Raw genomic sequence first — 24,747 nt, forward strand, 5'->3', positions numbered from 1 at the left:
AAATACTTCACTGGTAGGTTATTAATGAAAGACAGCCCCTGCCTCATTCATTCATCACAAGTGCTTTCGTATGCTTGTTAGCAACAAATTGTAGAAGATATATAGTGCAGTGTTACTAACAGGTGCTTTAGAGCAGCATCTGTATTAGGGAAAGAAGTTGGTGAGCTCCATTTGTGATGCCAGATTTGTCAAAAGTTTAACTTTTCTAAAATTAAGTACTTGAGGCCAGTTGTGAACCTGACGATACCATACCCCTGTTTGATGTGTAGTTGTTAAATTTTTATTTTTCAAAGTTATATGCCCATTTTGGTACCTTCCACAATATATTTTTCTTGTTTGTAACTTGTTACAAGTTAAAGATAGATGTCAGTTTAACAGGGATCATAGCAGAGAAGCAGGGCATCATTGTAAAGAGTGTTAATTGATGTATTACACTACAGTGTCTTAACTTTCTTCTAAAGTTCTTCTCTACAAGGATGCAAAAAATCGCGTTCACCATCAGCTCAGCTGGAAGGGACGGCTTTTCAGCTTCCCACACAGCCTTTTTAAAAAATGAAAGAAGAATGAAATCTGTTTCTATATATATTACATCAGTATGCTTTTTGATCTGCCTTTTCTCCGTTTATTTTTGTGTTTGTTAAGCTTCTGATTAAACCAGCACCAGGGTGTTCTCTCCCCAGTTACAGACTTCTCTCTGACAGCTAAATAAACTGAAAAAAATGGCTAATGTAGACATGATCATATGTAGCTCTTAGGAGACTGTAATATAATGTTTATAGTCAAAATTTCCAAATACTGACTGTGGTGATTGGTCACATGAGAAACCAGAATCATTACCTTTTTTCTAGTTACTTTCATTAGGAAATAATTTGATTTGTTCTGCTTTTTTGCTTGTATGTTGCAGTTATGTCCAGCAATAAGGTTTTATGGCAGTTTTTTGACTCGTCTGCTGTTGCCCAAGGTTTTGTTAAAATGCCTCCTGTGCTGTCATCCGAAACAGTTGCATGCCTTCCAGAAGTGTTGTGTTTAACCCAAAAGTTTGTTTTCTGTCCAAAATAAAAATTAATCAGCGGTTAATGTTTTTTCTTGCAGTATTTCCTTGTGTACCAGAACGGCCTGGCATGCCTTGTCCAGGAGAAGACAGTAAGTAGGCATTTTAGTTAAGAAGTACAGAAAATCAGGAATTCAGATCTCCTGTTTTAGAAGGTGTTAATATTCTATGGTTAGACATCCCACACTTATGAATATTAATAATGCAGATGTCTATAAATTCAATATTTAAAAGGAATGGAAAGTCTTGCTGAACTTAATTGTTGTTTGTCACTTCTGAATCATTGTTAATAAGCACTTCACATTTCTGTTAACTCTCCATGTCACTCTGCTTTCCTTGCTTTTGCCTCTTCTGTCGTGACAGTTTTTTATCACATTCCTGTCTTTTTGGTAGTTGCCAGATCTCTGGCTGATTGATGTGAACAAAGGCTTGTAACCAACGGGAATGCCTCGTCCTATCACCATTTAGAGATCTGTGGTTAATTCATTTTAAAGTGTTTAGTTACTATGAGGAGTATCCTCTGAAAATATCTAATGTATTAGACATTAAAGAGGTAATTTTGAGCATATGTATGCTATGACACACATCTCTCAGGTTGATATCCAAGTCTCTGACAAATGTAAATGTTTATGTTTAGAAGTTAACTCTGAAGAGATTGCAGAGTGAATCAGAAATAGATTTGCAACTCAGTGTAGTTTTGTATATTCTTGTTTTCAGTTTGGGTTCCTGATATGCCTCTAGTAGTAATAAATAAAAATGCCAAACAGTGGCAACTGTGGATCTAAAAATCTAAAATGCTGGAGGATTTGTGCAAGCAATCTGATAAATCAGGGCATGCTCCTGAAATTCACCTTCTTCCCTTCTTCCTCCCTGAGTTTAGATGCATACTTTGCACACAAGTGTTTGTATTGCTGCCTTCCCTTTCACCATAGTTCCTCCCCGAGTTTAGATACATACTTTGCACACAAGTGTTTGTATTGCTGAGCAGTTTTCCTTCTCTTGATTCGCTGTTCCTTTTAATTTTGGAAAAGCAGAATTAACTTTGAGTTGATCAGGATATTCTACTTCAAATTTTCTCCAAAATTTAAAAAGCAGAATTAACTTTGAGTTCTACTTCAAATTTTCTCCAAAATTTAAAAAATGGAAAAGATACTTGGAACACACCTCTGTGTTTCTGTAAGGTGCGGGAGCGAAACTTTACTCTGCAAATCACTCTACACAGAAGTGTCTGTGAGAAGATGTTGTAGTTCTGTGTTTATATTTTTATGGATATAATCATATGTTTTTCCTCTTAGAATCCATTTATCGCCGAGGCGCCCGCCGGTGGCGAAAGCTCTATTGTGCAAATGGTCACACTTTCCAAGCCAAACGATTTAACAGGGTGAGATTCTTGTTGGGTACTTAAAACCATGATACAGGGATGTCTTACTTGGGTAATTACAGTGTCACTGCCTTGGAAAATTATTAGGTAGTTTTATTCTCATTTTTGTTGTTTGTCTATAGTATGTAGACTTCTGGTAACCCTCTAGTTTCAGGGAACTTAATCACTATTAATGTAGCAGGACCTCAAAATAGAAAAAAAAAAAATTAGCTTCAGTTCACATTACATGTACTCTCAAACCATTATATGGATTATATAAATGCTCCTGTGTTCCCTTAAAATCTCCCCAGAGGGTAAACTTGAACACAGGGATTGGATGTCTGAGCTGAAGGTACATTTTCAGTTCTTTAAGTTCTGGGAGTAAAAAGGTCTCATCTCCCCTTACTATGCACAGCCTTTTCTTTCATGCCTTTTAAGTGAAAAACAGACATGTTTCTCTAAACAGCCTGCTTATTATGGCATGTAATCAACTGAAAATAACAAACCATTTGTAATATTTTCAAGAACCAATGGTCAAATATAATTAGCTAAGGACCAAGAAGGCTTTCTGCTCTATTTAGAGAAAGTAACGGCAAAAAATAAACCCAGAATATTTGAATAAGCCGGGTTCCTTGACAGCTTCAATAATCTTTCCTTCTTTCCTAAGCTGAGAGTATTCTGTGCTTAATGCTTGAGATTGTCTCCACTAAACTTTCCTAAGCTGAGTGTATTCCGTGCTTAATGCTTGAGATTGTCTCCACTAAACTTCATCCTGGTCATCCTTCATATCTAACTTCTGCTTTTATTTTTGCTTTTTTTTTTTTTATTTTTTATTTTGACCTCTTCCTGGTCCAAGGCTGTCAAGGCACCATAGTTTAATCACTTTCCACTCTTGCTTTCGTAGGCGCCCTGTTTTCATGGTTCTTTTGAGTTGTTTTGTGAATGTCCTTCAGTGAGTGGTGATGTTCCTGTTTCCTGTTATCTGGTGGTTTGATGTGTTGAAGCTTTTGCTCTCCTGCCTTCCTCTGTACAAATGTAAGGACTTCTCTACACAGAGAGATGACAAGACGTAGCAAATTAGCCTTCATTCTTAAACTTCCCAGCTAGAGACTCTTGGTATAGTGGCATGTTCAGTAGGGATCTCTCAGGTCTCCTGTCCTATGTTCTTTGTTAATGAAGATGTGGCTGAAAAGCTTTCATTGTTAAGTTTTGTTCTTCAATCACTGTTGTTGATTTGTCATTCTAGAGAGCTCACTGTGCCATCTGCACTGACCGAATATGGGGCCTGGGTCGCCAGGGGTATAAATGCATCAATTGCAAACTCCTTGTTCACAAGAAGTGTCACAAACTTGTCAGTATTGAATGTGGCCGTCACACACTACAACCAGTAAGTAAAACTTCTCTGAAAAGTTGTCTTTAAAAACAGCTACTGACCAATCAAACTAAAAAGCCCATTTAATCCTAATGATTTTCAAACTGTAATCTGCAAATAGTCACAGTAGATGAAACATCATTCTTCGTGGTTACTGTGATGCTCTGCAAGAAAGTTTGGGAGTCACTGAGCAGCGTGGCAATTTAGTGGCAAGATGGGAGTCTAACTTTCACACCTGTTATTTTTTCCTGTGTCAAATATAAGCATATAAGCGATATTTATCTCATCCTTTATTTTGCATCTTTCAAGTGAGTTAAAGGTAAAATAAATTCTTTAAACAGCTGTTAGATTATTAGCCTATTTCCCATTTTACAGATAAGGAAAATCAAGTGCAGAAGTTCTTAAGTCCCCAGAAAAAATTAGGTGATTACTGCTCCTGGTTCAATATTAAAAGCAGACAGCTCCAAGTCTACATTTTGTGAATTCAGTTGACTAACATGTTTACTGCTGAAGTACTTGAGTGTTTCCCTCATTTGTCATCTGCTATACTTTTCTCTGTTGTATTAAGCTGTTACTTCAACAGCTTCTGCAAACATGTCATAACTTCTGGAAATAAGTTAAATATGGACTGCAGTGGCTTCTTTTATTGTGTATGGATTAGAGCAGTAACTATGTTGACTAATCAAGTGAACAAGTAGCTAGATTATATTGCTTAGGGATCACTTATTTCATTTATTATCTCTAAAATTTTGTCTCTTACACTCGGACAGTCTATTAAAAAAATCCTCTGCATATTTGCAGGAACCAATAATGCCTATGGATCCATCATCAGTGCATCCAGATAATGTAGAATCAGGTAAGATCAGTAATTTTTTTCTTTAATTTACTGTAAGTTGCTGAAACATGAACTTTGGGGTTAAAAATGAAACGGAGTAACGTTAAGTAAATTATTTTAAAAACCCTTCTTTACTTCTGAAGAGATCTCCAAATACAGTTACGGGGTTTTTTTATTAGCTGTAACTGATTATTAATGTAGTATTGCAAAAGAATCATTCTGATGGGTTAAAAAAAACCAAACCAAACCCAACAGATTTGAACGGTTACAAATAGATGCAGTTAAATTGTGTATCTCTCTGAGCTCTTGGGGGGGAATTTTAAGGCAAAAGAAAATACTGTTGTTTTGCATCCATCTAATCACTTTTTCTTGCACTTCTAGTGATTCCGTACAATCCTTCAAGTCATGAAAGCTTGGACCACGTTGGTGAAGAAAAAGAGGTAAAATATCTTAACCATGCTAACTGTATTCAGGGATCTTAGAGCTTTTATCTCTCTCAATTTCAATATTTTAGTAATTTGTTACAAACAGAAAACTAGTACCTAAAGCACATTTGGTTGCTCACTCAGCCTATATGGCTTGCAAGCTGTTTTATATTGAACTTTGAGTTGAAATATGCTTTGCTTTAAAAAGCATAGATGTGCTTTAACTTAGAAAGTATTCCAAACTCCTCCAGTTTCGTTTGTTTTTTATCTGTCAAGTCTCCTCTGCCTCCTCTCTTTCCCCTCACATTCCTTTCCAGGATGGTGCACTTTCAAGAATAACAAGTGTTAATTGAATTACTTGTTTATATTAATTTTGCTGTTGTATTTGAAATGCTAACTTTTGCAAGTTGTTAAAATTGCCTGACTAATTTCAGAGTCTCTTTATCAACAGGCAATGAGCATCAGAGAAAGTGGCAAAGCTTCCTCCAGTCTGGGTCTTCAGGATTTCGATTTGCTGCGGGTTATAGGAAGGGGCAGTTACGCTAAAGTCCTGCTCGTGCGATTGAAGAAAACGGAGCGCATTTACGCGATGAAAGTGGTGAAGAAAGAGCTCGTCAATGATGATGAGGTAGGAAAGCATTTTATCAATTAAACCAGGCAACTCTTCCAAAGAGATTCCGTATCTACCACGAGGTGGTTGCCAGGCTTCTGGGTCTGCAACACTAATTGAAAATTATACATGTGGTTTCATATACATACTATGCTATAGAAGATTCACAAGACAGATAACCAATTTTGAGGTCTTTATTGACAGACTGGTAGCTCACAGCCGCCCTCCTGTGCCTGTGGTTTCTGTCAAGAGCCTCGTGTCCTCTGTTCCCTGTCTCCTTTTGTGATCATCCCTGTCTGCAGCAGGGCCCCTGCAGAGTTCAAGTTAATCAGCCTGGCTTGCTTCGTTATTTTGGAGCAGTGTTTTATATTTCTCCTGTTATGCTGGCTTGCTGGGCTGAAAAGAAATGGGTGGTCTGGTTTTTATATGTTCAAGTTTAGGTTTTTGTCACAAAGGTGAACTCACAGTGTTATTTTAATTGCTCTTTAAATCAGACCTCCACCTTAAAAATGTGTAGCTTGTACAGTAATGATGAAAATGAATCAGAATTGTAGTATTAAACTCCAATTTAACGCCTCTTGTTGCTGAAGGTTTCCCTTGTGTTTCTTTATGCTGCTCTGAAAAGGCTCGACCAACTGCAGTTTGATACCCAAGAGCTTTTGTGTTTATTTCTCTATCACTGATTTCTTCTGCATTTCTTGGTGCTGCTTTTCATTTGTCTGCACCAGTTTGTCTCCTACACATGAGTGTTTTTTCATTCCTGAGTGTAATTACACAATGAAGCTAAAAGTACAGGATGCTCAAGACAGGAAAAAAATGAGTATGCTAAATGTCTTACTTCACATTGGACAGAACTATATATTTAATTGCTTTCAAGTAAAATGAGGATAGCAAAACACTTGAGTATCTTTCTGCTAATTGTCATTAATACTTGACCGAAGTACATCAATCCTTTTCTGAGTGTTGCTTTTCTTAAATAAATAGGATATTGATTGGGTTCAGACAGAGAAACACGTCTTTGAACAAGCTTCAAATCATCCGTTTCTTGTCGGACTACACTCTTGCTTCCAGACAGAAAGCAGGTAAAACTCATAAGATAATTAAAATATAGTGTTATTAAGGAAAGATTTCATACTCTTAGGCACCTCAAGGCCTCTTTAAAGCACTAAGTGTTAGGTAGGTAGCGAAAGTCAATGTACTGTAAATCAATGTAGCATTTTATGAGCAAAAAGGTGAAGTTAATTTTGAGCTTTTCAGGTTGAGAAGATGCAAAAGAATGTAAAGCACTGGGAGAGGCTTCTGGACAGGAGGAGAGTTGCAGCTAGCGCAGAAAAAGGCTTGAGAAGATGAGGTAAAAGACAGAACCTGGAATGGGAGGAAAAAAGGGTTTAAGGAGAGAAAAATCAGAAACACAAAAAATATGTTGCACAGACTGTCTGGAGATGAGTCTCTGAGCAAGACTGGGAAAATAGTATGTGAATTTTAAAAAGGAAAGCAGGGAACAGAGATGAAAATCATTATTTTCCTTTGCATTTATATATAGAAGAGATTGCAGTAGATGAATTACTTTTCAATTATTTTCCTTTGTGTTTATATATAGGAGAAGAGATTGCAGTAGATGAATTACTTTTCTGTACAGTAATAATTTTCAGTATATATAAAATAGTGTATATTTAAACAACATATTTGCTGTTTGAGAAGGTGACAAGCTATTGGAGGGAAGCGAGAAGAAAGATATTTTTTTTTTCTCACAAAAAATACAAATACAAAAATATATTTGTAATGCATATTTGCTGTTTGAAAAGGTGACAATCTATTGGAGGAAAGTGAGAAGAAAGATATTTTTTTTTCTCACAAAAATACAAATACAAAAATATATTTGTAATATATTGGTAGTGTTAACCACAAACAAAGGAAACTAAAGGGATGGGGAAGGAAAATAAGATATTTTTTTTCAATTTTTTTTCTGGTTTGTGCATAGAAACTGATGTGAATCTATTTATATAATCACATACATAATAATGACAAGCAGTAGCTGTAAAGGATTAGGGGTGTGGGAAGGATTACTTAACTTTCCTGTAGCAATAAAGGAAATTATCTAGAGAAACTTCATATACTTGATTTTTGACTTTGGGAATTTATTCAAGGGAGGGAAAATGGTGAAAACAGCCATATTAGCAGGGATGGGAGGAATTGAATTGAGATGGTTTGAGATGTCACAGGTCTGTTATCAAACATCTTCAGTGTTGTATACAATCATTTGTAACTAACTCCTCTGTTTCAGGTTATTCTTCGTTATAGAGTATGTAAATGGGGGAGATCTAATGTTTCACATGCAGAGACAGAGAAAGCTGCCAGAGGAACATGCCAGGTACGTCTAATTCCAGATTTTTTGCATCAAAGCAGTTGGTTTTCTGACACAGTGCAGTAGTGCAGAGATTATGATGATGAGCCAGCAAATCCTCTCCAGATGTTAAGGATTTAAGGAATGGGAAACTGCATTCTCATTTTAGTGCTGCAAACTACCATATTTTTGTTTCAAGGAGGAACTGTAATAAGAAGCACTTAGGTATTGCTTGTATTAGCATTACCTTAGATGACTTCAGTCTGATTCTGAATTTTTATATAGAAAAACACTTTTGTGATATTTTTTAACTGTGTGATGGTATCAGTGTTTCTTTTACAACAACCACTACCAGCTGTCCAGGCAAATGCTGAGCTCTTGGTGCATATGCTTCATCTCAGATGGTGAGATGAAAGGGATGGTTTCAGTAGACATCAATATTAATTAAAAATAATCTTTCAAGTGACTGTGGGTAGAAATGTTTATACGATTATAAACTTATCCACTTCTCTGATGAAAAATAACAGAATACAGGGGGTTATATTTAGAAAAGTATCATACTACCAAGGCTATATTACTGTGGTTTGGGTTTTTGATTACTTGAGTAATCAATATCTTCTTCTACTCTAGATTTTATTCAGCTGAAATCAGTCTAGCATTGAACTATTTACATGAACGAGGGATAATCTACAGAGATTTAAAACTGGATAATGTGCTACTAGATTCTGAAGGGCATATCAAACTCACAGATTATGGCATGTGCAAGGTAAGTTCTAGTTCCTTGCTAAGGAGTAAATAAACAATTAAGAAATTGTCATAAATTAAAAGATGGTATTCATTTATACCCAGTGCAGATAGGCAGTTATACTCATTTCACTTCTACAAATAGAGAAAATGCCAGAGTGCACAGACTATATATATATATATATATCTAAAGCTGCTGTATCAGCTTGACTGGGAGGTGTAGGCTGAAAGAGTCAAGAGAGCTTGATTTCAAAAAGAGCAAGAGGTTGAAATATGTCAGTCACGCTTCCTCCCACTTGGATTCTGTGACACTTCCCATTTTCTGTAGGAAAAGCTGTCACTACAGAGACACTGAAGCACAGGTTTGACCTTGCCATGGGATTGCCATTATGCTGCTCTATTAGAACTATTTCAAATGTCACAATTTTGGCTAAGTAACTGAAAAAGCATAAAATCATACAGGTTTTAAAGGGCCTCAGGGAGTCTAATCCACCCTCCTGCTCAAAGCAGCTGTAAGATCAGGTTGGGTGCCAAAGGGCTTTATTCATCTTGGTCTTGAAAACTTCCAAGGGTGAAGACTGTACAACTTTTTGGGGTAACTCCTCCCAGTTCTGCATCCCATGCTCTTCTCTGAGAACCTTCTATCTGTCCATTGCACACCCCGCTCATGTAAGCTGTTCCACCATGCCCCAGTCATTCTCATTTGCCTATCGTGGAGCTTACTAACCAAAACCTAGAAAGATGTTGTCATCAGTAGGTATGTGCCATCCTCTTGAGGCTTTAGATGTGACCTACTTCTGTTTTTTCTGAAGCAAGTAGTGTTTTGTATTCATTTACATACAGTTTTGACCAAAACAAAAGCAGTTTATTCAGGACTGTTAACTCAAAATGAAGTTCTTAGCAGAGGGGGAGTGTGGGATCTTTGGATAACTGTAAAGTATTTTCTTCCTGTCTTTTCTTAAAGGAGGGCCTGAGGCCAGGTGACACAACCAGCACCTTCTGTGGGACTCCAAACTATATCGCACCTGAAATTCTCCGGGGAGAGGATTATGGTAAATTGCATTTTTTCACTGCTACCGTCTAGCTTTCACTTTGTCTCTTACCTATTACTCGAGTTGTTTAGCAGCAGAAAGTATAAATCTCCGTTAGACACGTGGTCAGTCTTAATTCAGCATCCTGTCTGAAAAAGTAAATAAACACTTCAAAGGAAGGGCAGGAAACATCACATCAAGTGAATGAGATACCGTGCCTTCCACACTTCAAATTCTTTTTCTCAGTCTCGAAGAATAGCTTGAGTGTCCCAAATCTATGATTGTTTATAACTATTTTGGATACTACTGCTGATATTCTTACAGTCTTGAATCATGTTCAGTTTTGGAGCTTTACGTGTGGCAGCAATGGCAGTGTTAGATATCAATGCATTGCAAAGGGGCTGGAGAGCAGACATCCCTTTCACAAACCTCACAGCGCACGTACCGAACCACGCAATGTCTAGTACGATCGTTACCTGCTCAGATAATCAGAAAGACTGGCAATACTTAAAATTTTTTGAATCGATTCTTTCTTCTCAAAGCATGTCTGTCTTTTGCGTGTTGGTATTTTTGCTCCAAAATACCTTCAGTGGTGGTTTCTCCTTTGAATTCCAGGCTTCAGCGTAGACTGGTGGGCGCTCGGTGTGCTGATGTTTGAAATGATGGCGGGCCGCTCACCGTTTGATATCGTTGGGAGCTCTGACAACCCCGATCAGAACACAGAAGATTATCTTTTCCAAGGTTGAGTACCACGAGTGTTCCTACACTTTAGTGCTTTGTTTCTACTTACCTTAAATCTAACTTTCAAGATGCAAAGGCTGATACGAACTTTGTTTTCCTGCAGTGATTTTGGAAAAACAGATCCGAATTCCCCGATCCCTTTCTGTTAAAGCAGCAGGTGTTCTAAAGAGTTTCCTCAATAAGGTAAGAGTTAAAGGGAACTATTTAAGACTTCTCAAGAGCAACTGTTTTTCTTAAAACCTGTTGACTAATTGCTGTGTAGCAGACATACTTTATCTGCCATATATAGAAACAGGGTAGAAAAGGTGTGACCCTAAAGCAGCCTCTCAGTGGGGCTGGGGGACCTATTCTAGGTACTTGTCTTAAAACCTGGATCTCCACGTTCTCAGGCTGGGATCATGAGTAAATATCAACTTGAAATGCTCCAAGTGATTTCTTTAATCTGGGCAATGGATAAATAGCAAATGTATTTTGGTTCTTGAAGAGAAAGTGGTTAGCAAATCACTCTGACAACTTCTGACAGCTTCATGGAGGGAAATGTAGAGGCAGCACACGCTGTTTGCTGATGGCCAACTAGCCCGAGAGTCAAGAGGTGCCTCCATGGTGGTGGACTAGTCCAAAGACATGCTGGCCTTTATTTCATTAGAGTTGTGGGGAGAAAGAGGTATAGGGGAAAACGGATTTGATTAAATTATTTTGAAAAAAGTAATGCTGTTTGAGAACACTGACTCTGTTACAACTCCTTAGTGGAATTGTCTTGTTAAAATAACCTTCTTTGCACAGCACTTCTCAGTAACCTGCAGGTACTACCCCACTGTGATCACCTGGCATAGTCCACTCAGGAAGGTGTGTGTGGGGCGAAGAATAAAATGAACTTGTAACCTAAGCAAATTTGCTCTGAAATATATAGTCCGTTTAAACAGGCCTGAATAAAAATGAAGAAAGATGGCATGGCTGTTTACATAAAAGTCTGTTAAAGGCTTCCATGTTCGTGCCTATTTCAGACAGTAAATGGGAACAGTTTCCCAAATAAATAATGGTAATTAGTTCTTCAGTGACCCTCCTAACTCTACTGTTTCATTTCTCACAGGATTTGTAACGTTTGCATCTTATTCACGTGTAGGCTGTGGCACCCATTTAGAAATATTTTCTTCCTTGTGCAGGATCCAAAGGAACGTTTGGGCTGCCACCCTCAGACGGGATTTGCAGACATCCAGGGACATCCGTTCTTTCGCAATGTCGATTGGGATCTGGTAGGTGAACACTCACTGGAGCTTGGCTTAATTTACTTTCTGTGCAGTGATGGCTTGACAACTTCCTTTGAGCATGAGAGATGACATAAAACCTTCAAAAACTTTAAGCTTTTAACTTAAGATGCACCATAATGATAATACAGAATCTTTCAACCCTTTTACACACAGGGAGTAGATTAATGATTGTAGAAAGTATTCAAAAGAAACTTAATAGTAACTTCCAGCTGTGTTTAAAAGTAACTCTGTAGGTTGTAACTTGTTCTTGGTGTCACTAAGTGCATTTCTTCTTAGATGGAGCAAAAGCAAGTGGTGCCTCCTTTCAAACCAAATATATCTGGAGAATTTGGTCTGGATAACTTTGATTCCCAGTTCACCAATGAACCTGTGCAGCTCACTCCAGATGATGAGTAAGTAACGTAGAATTTAAGAAGTTCTGATAAGTCCATGAAGGAGTTACTAAAGTTCATTTAATGTCTCCAGTTGTAATACCTAGAATATATGTAAAGCAGTAAATAATATTTTCTTGGGTTAGTTTGGAGAAAATTCTGTTACGTGTCCTCATGGTAGAGGTAGTCTGGTGTGATGTAAAAATTAACTAATGGTGGGAAAGTTGCTATAAAGAATCTTAGTTCAGGGAAAGGTGAATAAGTGCTATTTTACAAGTTTTAGTGGTATCATCTGCAAGAAATGAAGGTGTGAAGGAAAAGACCTGTTTTGTCAAGTGGTTTATTTTTGTGTTACTTGAAGCCAGGCTGTTTCTAGAATATTGGGTTTAGATGGAATTCATCTTGGGTGTTCTGAACAAGAGAAGGTGCTTTGTTTGGCTTGTCTGGGTATTTTAAATTCCTAGTCATCAAGTGAGAGTCTCCTGGCTGAAAAGCCTTGGCAAAATGCATGATAATGTGTTTGGGTTTGGTAATGCATTTGTGGTTCCATATTCCTGAAGGCTTCTGATTTGGGATGAGGAGGGAAAGGCCTATCTAGTTTGACTGAGCCACTGCTGTTCGTGTTTTAGGAATTTTTCTAGGGTTTTGTATAATGTATGGAAACACAAACAGTGACTGTTAAATGTTACCTATGCACCTTAATTAGGTCTAAGGTCCCACTTCATCCCTTTGTAAATGCATAATGTACAAGGAAAGGTTAGAGAAGTTGCTGATGCAGGTGCATCTATCTATCCCATCCTTATGTTTTCAGGTTTTTCTTTTGGGAAAGTTTTCAAACTGCAAACCTTGCAGATTGCTTTGGTATCCATCCTATCCTTACGTTTTCATGTTTTTTACAAAACTGACTCTTTTGGGAAAGTTTTCAAACTGCAAACCTTGCAGATTGCTTTGTGGGGAGGATGTGGGCATGGGAGCAGCCCAGTCACTGCTCCTGGGTGGGTTTGTGTGTTCTGTTACCGTTCTAGGGGCTAGGAAAAAACCAGTGGTTGCTGTAAGGATAGAGAGGGACAAAAGAGAGAAGGGAAATGTTCTCAACTTCAATCTGCTCTACGGGTCTAAATTTTAAGACAAACTACCAGTTACTATTGTTACCTTTTGAATTTTGCTGAGCCTACTGACTGTCTTTTCATCTTAATAGTGATATTGTGAAGAAGATTGACCAGTCTGAATTTGAAGGCTTCGAATATATAAATCCCCTTCTGATGTCAGCTGAGGAATGTGTCTGAATTCCCCATTTCTGGACTGTGCCAATTGTTACTCTGTTTGTTTCTGCATGGATAAACGTCTCCTCATTTGGATGCACTTGCGTAAAACGAGTAACTGAACACCTTACCCTTGCCACCTCGTGTGAATTACTAATTTTCTTTTTGTATTAATAGCCATCCGGGACAGTTGTTATGCTTGAACCTTTGGCTGCCAGATTTCAAATGTCAAACTTCCCAACAGTTTTGCCAAAATTAGAATTTTAATAGAGAAGTTGGTGTCTGGGGCTCCTGACTGAACGATGGGGTCTGGGTGTATAATCTGCCAATACAGCGTTCTGATAAAGGAAAGTTTTCTTATTGCTTTAAGAATAACAAATTGCACTAGGAGATGTAATAAAATACCGTTAAAGGACTTCCATTTTTCCAGCAAGGGAAGTAAGACCTTATGACTTCTGTAGTTTTAAATCTCTTCTCTCTAAACATCTGATTTCCCTGTTCTCCTTAGAAGTTACAGCAATGTTATCGCCCTTCAGATTGAGATGACAGCAAGGAGAGCAGATTATTAAACTGAATAGGTCAAGGATGGCTGCCTTCGTAGGGTGTATTGATCCTTTCCAAAAGGAGATGAGGAACTTGATATTAGAATCAATAGGCTTTGCTCCCAAATGATACACTAGGAATTGTACGCTGATGCGCAGAGAGTGCCTTTCTGAGCCTGCCCCTTCCAGCCAGGGTTGTACGTGGTATAAAGTGTCAGTTTGAATAAAAGGAATTCAATTAATACTTTAAAAAGTTAAAATCTGTAGAGTGTAATTTAGCAGTAATGGGCAGCTAATATTGACGGATGTAGAACCTCATACTGTTATTTATTGCTTTTACACTTTCTGTCTTAACCTGTATCAGAACCGCATTCGTTACAGCTATGGCCAAAATAAGGGCATTGTTTCCTTTTTTTTTTAAAATAATCTTATTGCCATACTGTTGGAAAGGCATTTGACTTTGCCAGTGGAAAAAGCACATCTAGGAAGAAATAGGTGCTGCTCTCCACAATGACTCCCTTAACTTCTCCACTTCCAGATGGGGATTTGTAATCACAATCAAACCTTAAATAAAACCTTAAATCAAAAGATAATAGTAAAGCAATTGGAATAAACTGAAAGAACGGTTCAAACTAGGACTTCTGGGGGCTGTGATTCTTACATTTCATATTAGTAAACAGTGTAATATACAGCACAGATAATTCCTATTGTTAATGTTTAAGGAATAGTTTTGAATGTCTTAGGCCGGAGAAATGCCAAATGTACCACTTTTTTTTTTTTTTTTTTTTGGGGAAAAGGGATTAAGAGACACTGAAGAGATGAATCTGTGTTATAATTAAGAGCTGTAAGGCAAGCTACACGTTACTGAAAGCAGATTTAAGTATCTGTAAGCACAAGTTAGCAAACCTTATCTGAAGCTTTTAATAAGATTTCTGCCCGGTCGTTTTCTCTCCTTGAAAATCCATGTATGGCAACACTGTAAATTGATAGCACAAATCTTCTGGTGAATGTTTTTTCACTTACATGTCAGCTTCAAGGAGAGGGATTGCACACGGTGTCACAGTATGGTATTTAGTCTGTATTTTTCTTCGGAACGTGAATAGGAAACTCTTTAGTGTTGGGCTGAGTTTTCAAAACTAGGAAGTGAAGGGGCCTCAGTTTTGGGGAAGCTTTGAACCTCTGCACTGTTAAAAATCAGGTTCCCTGAAATTCAAGTTGTATATTTTCAAATGTAAAATACCGGAGTAAACCTCCTTTTAAAGAGCAGCTAAGAACTTCAGCGTTTTGTTCGTGTCAAGTGAACTGCTTCCACGCAGTTTTAAACTTGTGATGAATTGTCTTGCCTCTGACTTCTACACCCGCATGAGTAGTTTAGAGATCAGGACTTAATTGATAATAAACTTGGAAGTTATTTAAAGCAAACAAGAAAAGCCTTGTCTCTACAGTGGCTTAGTATCACATGGGGTATTAAGTAAAATGGCTTTAAGTAATGAAGGGCATTTCTGCTGTTTATCACAAAAGAGTAACAGAGCGTTTTGTTTGTGTCAATTGAACTGCTTCCACGCAGTTTTAAACTTGTGATGAATTGTCTTGCCTCTGACTTCTACACCCGCATGAGTAGTTTAGAGATCAGGACTTAATTGATAATAAACTTGGAAGTTATTTAAAGCAAACAAGAAAAGCCTTGTCTCTACAGTGGCTTAGTATCACATGGGGTATTAAGTAAAATGGCTTTAAGTAATGAAGGGCATTTCTGCTGTTTATCACAAAAGAGTAACAGAGTAAAACAGTGTCTTTTGTGCTTAAAGCAACAGTTGATTTTTTCTTTTATAGATCATGTCACAGAAAAGATACTTTTTTCTATTTGCGTATCTAATCATTAAGGATGTTGCTAAGTGACAAACATCTTAAATGCCTGTAAATCCATTTTTAAACTTTAATTTTCTCCAAAGTGCCATGATGTTAACAGTTATTTTTCATTGCTAAGCATATAGCAACTGTCGTAAATATTCAGAAGGGACATCGGGTGTAAACAGTCCAGTGCAGTCAGCTTTGTCTTTTGGAGAAAGTGTCTGCATCAGAAACATAATGTATTTATGTGGAGTAACCTCCTTTTTGTATACGAGTTGGATTCTTATGGGTGCTCTGCTAGTTAATATTGTCACTATTATTTTCCTGTTTCATATGGAATATGGTCTTGAACGTTGTTGTGTAATCATTCCCTTTATTTGTGCACACTTTTTACTTTAAATAAAACATTTATAGTAGGCCTCTGTGTGTTAACTTGTAAAACAAACACTGTGGAATGTTGGGCTCCCCATGGGATTGTCGTCTGGCCCTTAAATATCCAGGTCCCACAGGAGTGTTGTTATAATCTTATAAATACTTCTAGGAGAATGCCCTGGGATAAACCACAGCAACCCAAGAGATACCTCCTTCAGCTGATGTTCCTCAGGCATGTCTCAGAACACCCATTCATCGTGCCCTGGGGAGAAAAAGCATCTTTGGAGTCTCTGTCTTTCATTCCAACTCCAGTGATGGAAGAGAAGTAAGTGGTGAGGTCTCAGTCAGCTGTGCAGATGCAAAAAGCATCAAGTAAAATACAAAATGCAATTCTAGCTTGTTTGACCAAGGCCCTCTTTCAGCTGGTGCTTCAGAGACGTCATCTCAGCTGCCAGAGCTGGGGATGGGGAGTTGGGAGCAGCGCTTACTTCTGCATGAGTTCCTTCTTTGTTCCTCCAACTCCTCCCCCACGTTCTCTTGGATTTCTGACACGGAGGGCGAGGGCACTTCGTACCCTGTTACAGATGCAGTCTGTTAATTTATCTTTATTTCAGTATCTGTGTATCTATATTTTTAAAAAGAGATTTCCTCTTGCAATCTGGCTTGTTAGTGCAAGTGTGTAGCGGCAGCGGTAGGCAAATGCTGCAGATGGTGGCGTATCTTAAATGCTTAACCTCCCCCCACGCACACGGCTTGTTTCTGTTCAGTTTGGTGGCCAACTGCTCTCGGCTCAGTCTGAGCAATTGTTTGTGTTAAGACACTCTATAAAAGAAACTAATAGCTTGTATAATCTATATATACTTGATACCTTCCCTGCTAAGCGTCATCCTCGCTTCACCATGGACGGCATAAGCAGCTTAAGCAAGAAAAAGCTATTTGAAATTGCCTATAAATTAATGACATTTTCCTGAGAGGAGGGAGCGGGGGATTGGGGCCCCTCTCAGAAAAGGGGGATTTTACTATATCTTGCATTTTCCTGAGAATAGCTCAGGGTGTTGAGGTTTTTTAAGACTTTTTTTTTTTTTTTTTTTTCCTGCTTATGGTAAAGGCATCTGAACTGCCTACTTGAAATGTGTAATCTTAACCATTCTCTACTTAATCAACAGTTAAAGGCAGAGAAGCATCTATCTCCTGGGTCTGTTTGGCTTTTGTGGGAGCTGGGCTTTTCCAGGCATAAATAGGACCGGAAATCTGTTGTGTCCATGACTCCTGAACTTGAGCAGAGTGTCTGGGCTCACATCCATTTTGCACTGGGGGGTGAAGCATGGAGGGGAATTCTGACTGGGATTTTAGATGCAGACACCAAGTCACAGCTCAAGTTCCTCCAACTATTTCCAAAGTCACTTGTCCTGGAAGATGTGGTACACACTGAAATCCATCAACTGGTTGTGCTCATAAGACCCGTAATAGGGTATCTGATCCGGTATCTTGTCTATGTTACTTAATCTGTCATAGGAGGTTTCACAAGAGTTGTCTTAAGTATTACAGCTTATCATTAAAAATCATTACTAAAATTATTTATTTTCTTTAAAATGCACAAGCTGCTACCTTCAGAGAAGAAAATGCCCAATTTTTGTTCTCTGTTCAGTGTTAAGTTGTGCTCTTTAGAATCTTTAGAGACTGTGTATATTGAAACACTTCTTTAAAATAATACTTCTTTCTCTTTCTGTAGAAAACCACCTTTGTTCATAAATATGCAACTTGAATCTTATTCGCAAAACTGTCACAAAGTTCTTTACATGCTTTAGCAGTTTGACAAAAGCTTTGTATCTCTGTTAACCAGCTCAGCCCAAAGATCATTTTGTTTTAATATGGTATTTGGCATTTCCCTTTATATGTAGTAGTTTAAAGGATGTGGTTTTATTTGCACTCAGAAATGCAGATCAGTTTGTGGCACTTGCCCCTCTTCCTAGTGCGGGAGTGGAAGAAGAATCGCCCCCAGGGACTGTCAGAGGTGGCCACAAAGAATTCAAAGGGGCAAGTGTGTGTGGGAGGATGCCACTTGCTTTACTTTTAAACACCCAGGGTTTTTTTGCCTTATGATATTTTTGTAGGTCTGTGGTTTTTAGCGTGTCCTGCTTGGTGGTATTTTAGAAATACATGAAATAAAAGTGATATACTTTCTAAGGAACTGCTTGGTTTCCCATATATTATATATCCTTCATATTTTAATTTCAACTGAAAATGAAACTTTCCTAATCCCTGTTGAATTGTAAAGTAAAAATGTATTTTTTAAATAATATCTTTTCTTACTTAGAGCTGACTTAAACAAGTAAAGGCAAAAATTCTGTACAGGCTGCCTCGGTTTTAAACTTGAGGTGTTGAGACCAAGCAGTGAAGGTGCCATTTGGGAATTGCGTTTTAAGACAACCTTAAATGTTAATTTTGTAAGCATCCAAAGGGCTTCATCACTTCTTGAAAATTCAGAGGAGCCAACAATAAAAGAAGGATTCCTCCTGTGCTCTGTTAGTGCCATTTATTACATCTTGGGAAAGTCTGTAACTCGGTTTTTAGTTGCACAATGTCTTTGGAGCTGCTTTTCAGAGTCTACAGTCGAAGTTGTAGGCAGAGTTAACATCTTTTTTTAGACAATCCTCTACCTACAAACTTTGTCTTACATTGCCTGATGGTTGTAGCTCTATAGCAACACTATCATTACAGCACAATAGCTACCAGGATTTGCAACCTGAAATGGAAAATGTGCAGCAGAACTTGAAAAACCCCAATTAGGCAAGGACACTGAATTCCTAAGCTTCCATGACATCAGTAGGTCTAATAAAAGATGTAATATCTGCCCACATGCCTTGCTTTCCTCATATCCACAGCTCAGTCCAGCTCTGGTGTTAGAAATCTTGCGCTTTTTTCAGTACATTTAAAATGGAAATATGACAGAGCATGTTTGACTGATTGGTATTTGAAGAGAATTTTTTTTTTAATCAGATCCTAAACTCCTAGAGGGTGGAGAAGACAGGAATGTCCAGAATGTCTAGAAAATTGCATCACAGGTCCATGTCTTTCAGGATCAGCTCCAAAAGTTGGTAGATAGAGAAATCTCTTTTTATTCTGCTATATTGTTGTGGCTTTTAACCAAACCTCATATCTGCTTCATAAGTAAGCGCAGAGTGTTTGTATTCTTCACAAAAGTGTTTACAACCTATTTATTGTCCTACCTTCAGACCTTTTATTGCTGAAGAATAAAGAAACGGCATTTAAACAGGCAGTTGAGATGAAACAGGAACGCACTTCTGCATGTTCTCAGTTGCTTCCCTCAGGCTTCTTTGCCCTGTACAGAAGCAGTTCACGTTTTCCTGTAAGGCTAACAATTGTTCTCCGGCAACTGCTTTGTTGTTTGCCTAACTGTAAATGGAGAAAAAAATACTAATATTTACAAGATGCTTCTGCAGAATCATTATGTGAAACAATTCCCTTTTTCTGTCTGAGGCTGGAAATGCTGCAGAAGCATTTGATGTAGCAGCCACAGTGCGATGATGCTTGAACAGTCCTATGCAATTGTGTTGCTGCTGGGTAAAGAACAACGTTTATGAAAAGCACCAGGGCACTCCACCTCGCTTCAGAATGCTGGAATTCATTTAAACGTGTTTATAACACATCCCTGCTTTGAAAAGTACAGTGAGCTTAGGTATAAAACAGCATATTGAGGTGGTATGAGCGGTATTTATTAACCACTTGTACGTTGTTCAACCAGATCAAATGCTGTTGGATGCAAAGATGAGCCAAGAGTAGGTTTAGGGTCCAACATCTAGTCAACCTCTAGTGATTTACAATAAAAACAGAGGGGAAAAAATGAGACTGGAAAAGGACAAATAGAGTATTAAAGGGAGGGAAAAAACTTAATTTCTCTAACACTTGTATTCTTCCCTAAGATTAAATCTCAGTTCCAGTTTTTGGGAAGTTTTTGTCTACTTTGGCCTACATGGAATTGAAGTAATTTATGCCCTCCCGTCTCTGTTTCCTTTAGTCTGTGGAAAGAGAAGTTAGATTTTCTACAGACCTTCTGCGAAATGTCTATTTGAAGTAACTGCAAGAAAAAAGCACTCTTAATTTCAAGCGATTTGGAGATTAACATCCCTTGATAAAATCAAGGCTTCATTTTGGTGAAGCCGCCTGGCTGAGAGCAACAGTAAAACACTGATCCTTGTTACGACACCTTCTGCTGAATGCAAAAATTGAGGTCGTGCTCTATTTCAGTTTTACAATTCCTTCATCTCTACCTGAAATCTTTAATAATAGGAAGGTCAAGTAGTTTTCGCTAGGTTTTAAAAAATAAATACAACCATTATTGTCTTTGTTATCACAGTTACCAATAAAAGCCTAGGCGCTGCTATTTATACAGTTATTCTAAACCCTATTATAGTACTTAAACTGTCAGCAATTTATTATTTTTACAATATAAAGCGCCAGGCGTCCCGAATACTGTGCTACCTGCTGGGCAAACGTAGAGTAGGATGGCTCCTACCTGCAGCTGTGACCACCTGAGGTTAACATCAAGGGCAAAGCCCCTTCGTGGGCAGCACCGGCCGCTGGTAAGTGGTGCCTGGTGGTTGTACAACAGCCCCCATTTTCATGGGATACTCTTTTATACTTGTGTTGCATTGAAATACGTAACTGTACGGGATGAAAGGCTGCGGTAAATTGGATTGTGCCTTAATCTCAGCTGTCTTGGCAAAGATGGAGACCCAAAAAGCTTTAGGGTCCTTTGCAGGCAGAAGGAAATTGTAATTCATAAACTGGTTGTACAAAGGCTAAGCAGTCCCTGAAGAGCACCTTCCCCTCCCAGCAACACGCCTGAAGTGGGAGAAGCCCCTCATGTAAACCCCTCTCCACAGAGCTGATCGTCCGCTTCCCCGCCGGGCTCCATGGTGGAGTCTGACACCTCCTGGGCTTCAGCATCTCCTCGTTCCTGGTGCTGCACCATGAGCCCATGACTGGATAGTGACATCTGTGAAACCACCTTGGGGACAGACACCATCATGCTCTCCTGACCTCCTCACATCTCCCTGTCCCCCAGTAGTGGGGTCTTAGAGCAGAGCCCACCTTTTGTGTCCCACTGAGGGACAGTCGCTGAGGAACTCTCGTTGAGGGGACCAGTCAGTGAAGGACCCTCACTGAGGGAATCACTGGGAGACAGTCACTAAGGGACCCTTGTTGAGGGACCCTCGCTGAGGGATGGTCACTAAGGGAGTTGCTGAGGGGACAGTCACTGAGGGGAATTCACTGGGAGACAGTCACTGAGGGGCCATCACTGAGGGGAATTCACTGGGAGGCAGTCACTGAGGGACCCTCACTGAGGGGACAGTCGCTGAGGGGCCATCACTGAGGGGCATTCACTGGGAGACCCTCACTGAGGTGACAGTCACTGAGGGACATTCACTGGGAGGCAGTCACTGAGGGACCCTCACTGAGGGGCATTCACTGGGAGACCCTCACTGAGGTGACAGTCACTGAGGGACATTCACTGGGAGGCAGTCACTGAGGGACCCTCACTGAGGGATGGTCACTAAGGGAGTTGCTGAGGGGACAGTTACTGAGGTTTACAACCTATTTATTGTCCTACCTTCAGACCTTTTATTGCTGAAGAATAAAGAAACGGCATTTAAACAGGCAGTTGAGATGAAACAGGAACGCACTTCTGCATGTTCTCAGTTGCTTCCCTCAGGCTTCTTTGCCCTGTACAGAAGCAGTTCACGTTTTCCTGTAAGGCTAACAATTGTTCTCCGGCAACTGCTTTGTTGTTTGCCTAACTGTAAATGGAGAAAAAAATACTAATATTTACAAGATGCTTCTGCAGAATCATTATGTGAAACAATTCCCTTTTTCTGTCTGAGGCTGGAAATGCTGCAGAAGCATTTGATGTAGCAGCCACAGTGCGATGATGCTTGAACAGTCCTATGCAATTGTGTTGCTGCTGGGTAAAGAACACGTTTATGAAAAGCACCAGGGCACTCCACCTCGCTTCAGAATGCTGGAATTCATTTAAACGTGTTTATAACACATCCCTGCTTTGAAAAGTACAGTGAGCTTAGGTATAAAACAGCATATTGAGGTGGTATGAGCGGTATTTATTAACCACTTGTGCGTTGTTCAACCAGATCAAATGCTGTTGGATGCAAAGATGAGCCAAGAGTAGGTTTAGGGTCCAACATCTAGTCAACCTCTAGTGATTTACAATAAAAACAGAGGGGAAAAAATGAGACTGGAAAAGGACAAATAGAGTATTAAAGGGAGGGAAAAAACTTAATTTCTCTAACACTTGTATTCTTCCCTAAGATTAAATCTCAGTTCCAGTTTTTGGGAAGTTTTTGTCTACTTTGGCCTACATGGAATTGAAGTAATTTATGCCCTCCCGTCTCTGTTTCCTTTAGTCTGTGGAAAGAGAAGTTAGATTTTCTACAGACCTTCTGCGAAATGTCTATTTGAAGTAACTGCAAGAAAAAAGCACTCTTAATTTCAAGCGATTTGGAGATTAACATCCCTTGATAAAATCAAGGCTTCATTTTGGTGAAGCCGCCTGGCTGAGAGCAACAGTAAAACACTGATCCTTGTTACGACACCTTCTGCTGAATGCAAAAATTGAGGTCGTGCTCTATTTCAGTTTTACAATTCCTTCATCTCTACCTGAAATCTTTAATAATAGGAAGGTCAAGTAGTTTTCGCTAGGTTTTAAAAAATAAATACAACCATTATTGTCTTTGTTATCACAGTTACCAATAAAAGCCTAGGCGCTGCTATTTATACAGTTATTCTAAACCCTATTCTAGTACTTAAACTGTCAGCAATTTATTATTTTTACAATATAAAGCGCCAGGCGTCCCGAATACTGTGCTACCTGCTGGGCAAACGTAGAGTAGGATGGCTCCTACCTGCAGCTGTGACCACCTGAGGTTAACATCAAGGGCAAAGCCCCTTCGTGGGCAGCACCGGCCGCTGGTAAGTGGTGCCTGGTGGTTGTACAACAGCCCCCATTTTCATGGGATACTCTTTTATACTTGTGTTGCATTGAAATACGTAACTGTACGGGATGAAAGGCTGCGGTAAATTGGATTGTGCCTTAATCTCAGCTGTCTTGGCAAAGATGGAGACCCAAAAAGCTTTAGGGTCCTTTGCAGGCAGAAGGAAATTGTAATTCATAAACTGGTTGTACAAAGGCTAAGCAGTCCCTGAAGAGCACCTTCCCCTCCCAGCAACACGCCTGAAGTGGGAGAAGCCCCTCATGTAAACCCCTCTCCACAGAGCTGATCGTCCGCTTCCCCGCCGGGCTCCATGGTGGAGTCTGACACCTCCTGGGCTTCAGCATCTCCTCGTTCCTGGTGCTGCACCATGAGCCCATGACTGGATAGTGACATCTGTGAAACCACCTTGGGGACAGACACCATCATGCTCTCCTGACCTCCTCACATCTCCCTGTCCCCCAGTAGTGGGGTCTTAGAGCAGAGCCCACCTTTTGTGTCCCACTGAGGGACAGTCGCTGAGGAACTCTCGTTGAGGGGACCAGTCAGTGAAGGACCCTCACTGAGGGAATCACTGGGAGACAGTCACTAAGGGACCCTTGTTGAGGGACCCTCGCTGAGGGATGGTCACTAAGGGAGTTGCTGAGGGGACAGTCACTGAGGGGAATTCACTGGGAGACAGTCACTGAGGGGCCATCACTGAGGGGAATTCACTGGGAGGCAGTCACTGAGGGACCCTCACTGAGGGGACAGTCGCTGAGGGGCCATCACTGAGGGGCATTCACTGGGAGACCCTCACTGAGGTGACAGTCACTGAGGGACATTCACTGGGAGGCAGTCACTGAGGGACCCTCACTGAGGGGCATTCACTGGGAGACCCTCACTGAGGTGACAGTCACTGAGGGACATTCACTGGGAGGCAGTCACTGAGGGACCCTCACTGAGGGATGGTCACTAAGGGAGTTGCTGAGGGGACAGTTACTGAGGGGCCATCACTGAGGGGCATTCACCGGGAGGCAGCCACTGAGGGACCCTCACTGAGGGGACACTCCCTGGGGGACCCTCGCTGAGGGACAGTCTTACAGAGGGACCTTCTCTGAGGGCCGCTGACCGATGAGGGTCACTCCTTCTGGCCGCCGCCCCTCAGGGGAGCGATATGCCCGACATCTCCCCGTCAGCGTCCTGTCCTCCTCCCTCCCCTCCCGCCGCGGCTGCTGCCCGTCCTCTCCCTTTCCGCCATGGCTGCTCTTTCCCCCACCGCCGGGGCCCTCAGTGTCTCGCCGGCCCCAACAGCGGCGCCGCCCGGCGCCTCTCCCGGCTCCGCAGGCCCTCGGCGGCGGCGGCAGCGGGGCGGCCCGGGGCTGTCTTGAAGGGAGACGGCGGGAGGACGAGTAGAAATAACACTTTTTAAGATTTTTTTTTAAATTATTATTATTATTATTTTACTGCGGGTTTTTATTTCCCCTTCCTCCTTTTCCTGGCGGCCGGGCTGTGGGAGGGGAAGGCTTTCCCGGCGCTGAGGCGGCGGCGGCGGCGGCGG

The 24,747-nt window shown here is 40.1% G+C and overlaps 1 protein-coding gene across 2 annotated transcripts in view; it reads left to right on the forward strand.

Moving 5' to 3' along the window:
* The window catches only part of PRKCI (protein kinase C, iota), a 28,441-nt gene extending 12,962 nt beyond the window's left edge, over positions 1 to 15,479 (forward strand). For both annotated transcript variants that reach the window (XM_014938845.1, XM_014938846.1), the window contains exons 4-18: positions 1,093 to 1,143; positions 2,347 to 2,432; positions 3,658 to 3,798; positions 4,585 to 4,639; positions 5,000 to 5,058; positions 5,495 to 5,671; positions 6,638 to 6,735; positions 7,938 to 8,024; positions 8,628 to 8,763; positions 9,706 to 9,793; positions 10,388 to 10,513; positions 10,617 to 10,696; positions 11,677 to 11,766; positions 12,058 to 12,173; positions 13,351 to 15,479. In XM_014938845.1, coding sequence (XP_014794331.1) covers positions 1,093 to 1,143; positions 2,347 to 2,432; positions 3,658 to 3,798; positions 4,585 to 4,639; positions 5,000 to 5,058; positions 5,495 to 5,671; positions 6,638 to 6,735; positions 7,938 to 8,024; positions 8,628 to 8,763; positions 9,706 to 9,793; positions 10,388 to 10,513; positions 10,617 to 10,696; positions 11,677 to 11,766; positions 12,058 to 12,173; positions 13,351 to 13,438 — 1,478 coding nt within the window. In that variant the 3' untranslated portion in view covers positions 13,439 to 15,479. The remainder of the gene's footprint in view (positions 1 to 1,092; positions 1,144 to 2,346; positions 2,433 to 3,657; positions 3,799 to 4,584; positions 4,640 to 4,999; positions 5,059 to 5,494; positions 5,672 to 6,637; positions 6,736 to 7,937; positions 8,025 to 8,627; positions 8,764 to 9,705; positions 9,794 to 10,387; positions 10,514 to 10,616; positions 10,697 to 11,676; positions 11,767 to 12,057; positions 12,174 to 13,350) is intronic.
* Positions 15,480 to 24,747: the final 9,268 nt, after the last annotated feature.

This window comes from Calidris pugnax, unplaced genomic scaffold (genome assembly GCF_001431845.1).
Source record: "Calidris pugnax isolate Ruff unplaced genomic scaffold, ASM143184v1 scaffold52, whole genome shotgun sequence".
Classification (NCBI taxonomy): Eukaryota; Metazoa; Chordata; class Aves; order Charadriiformes; family Scolopacidae; genus Calidris; species Calidris pugnax.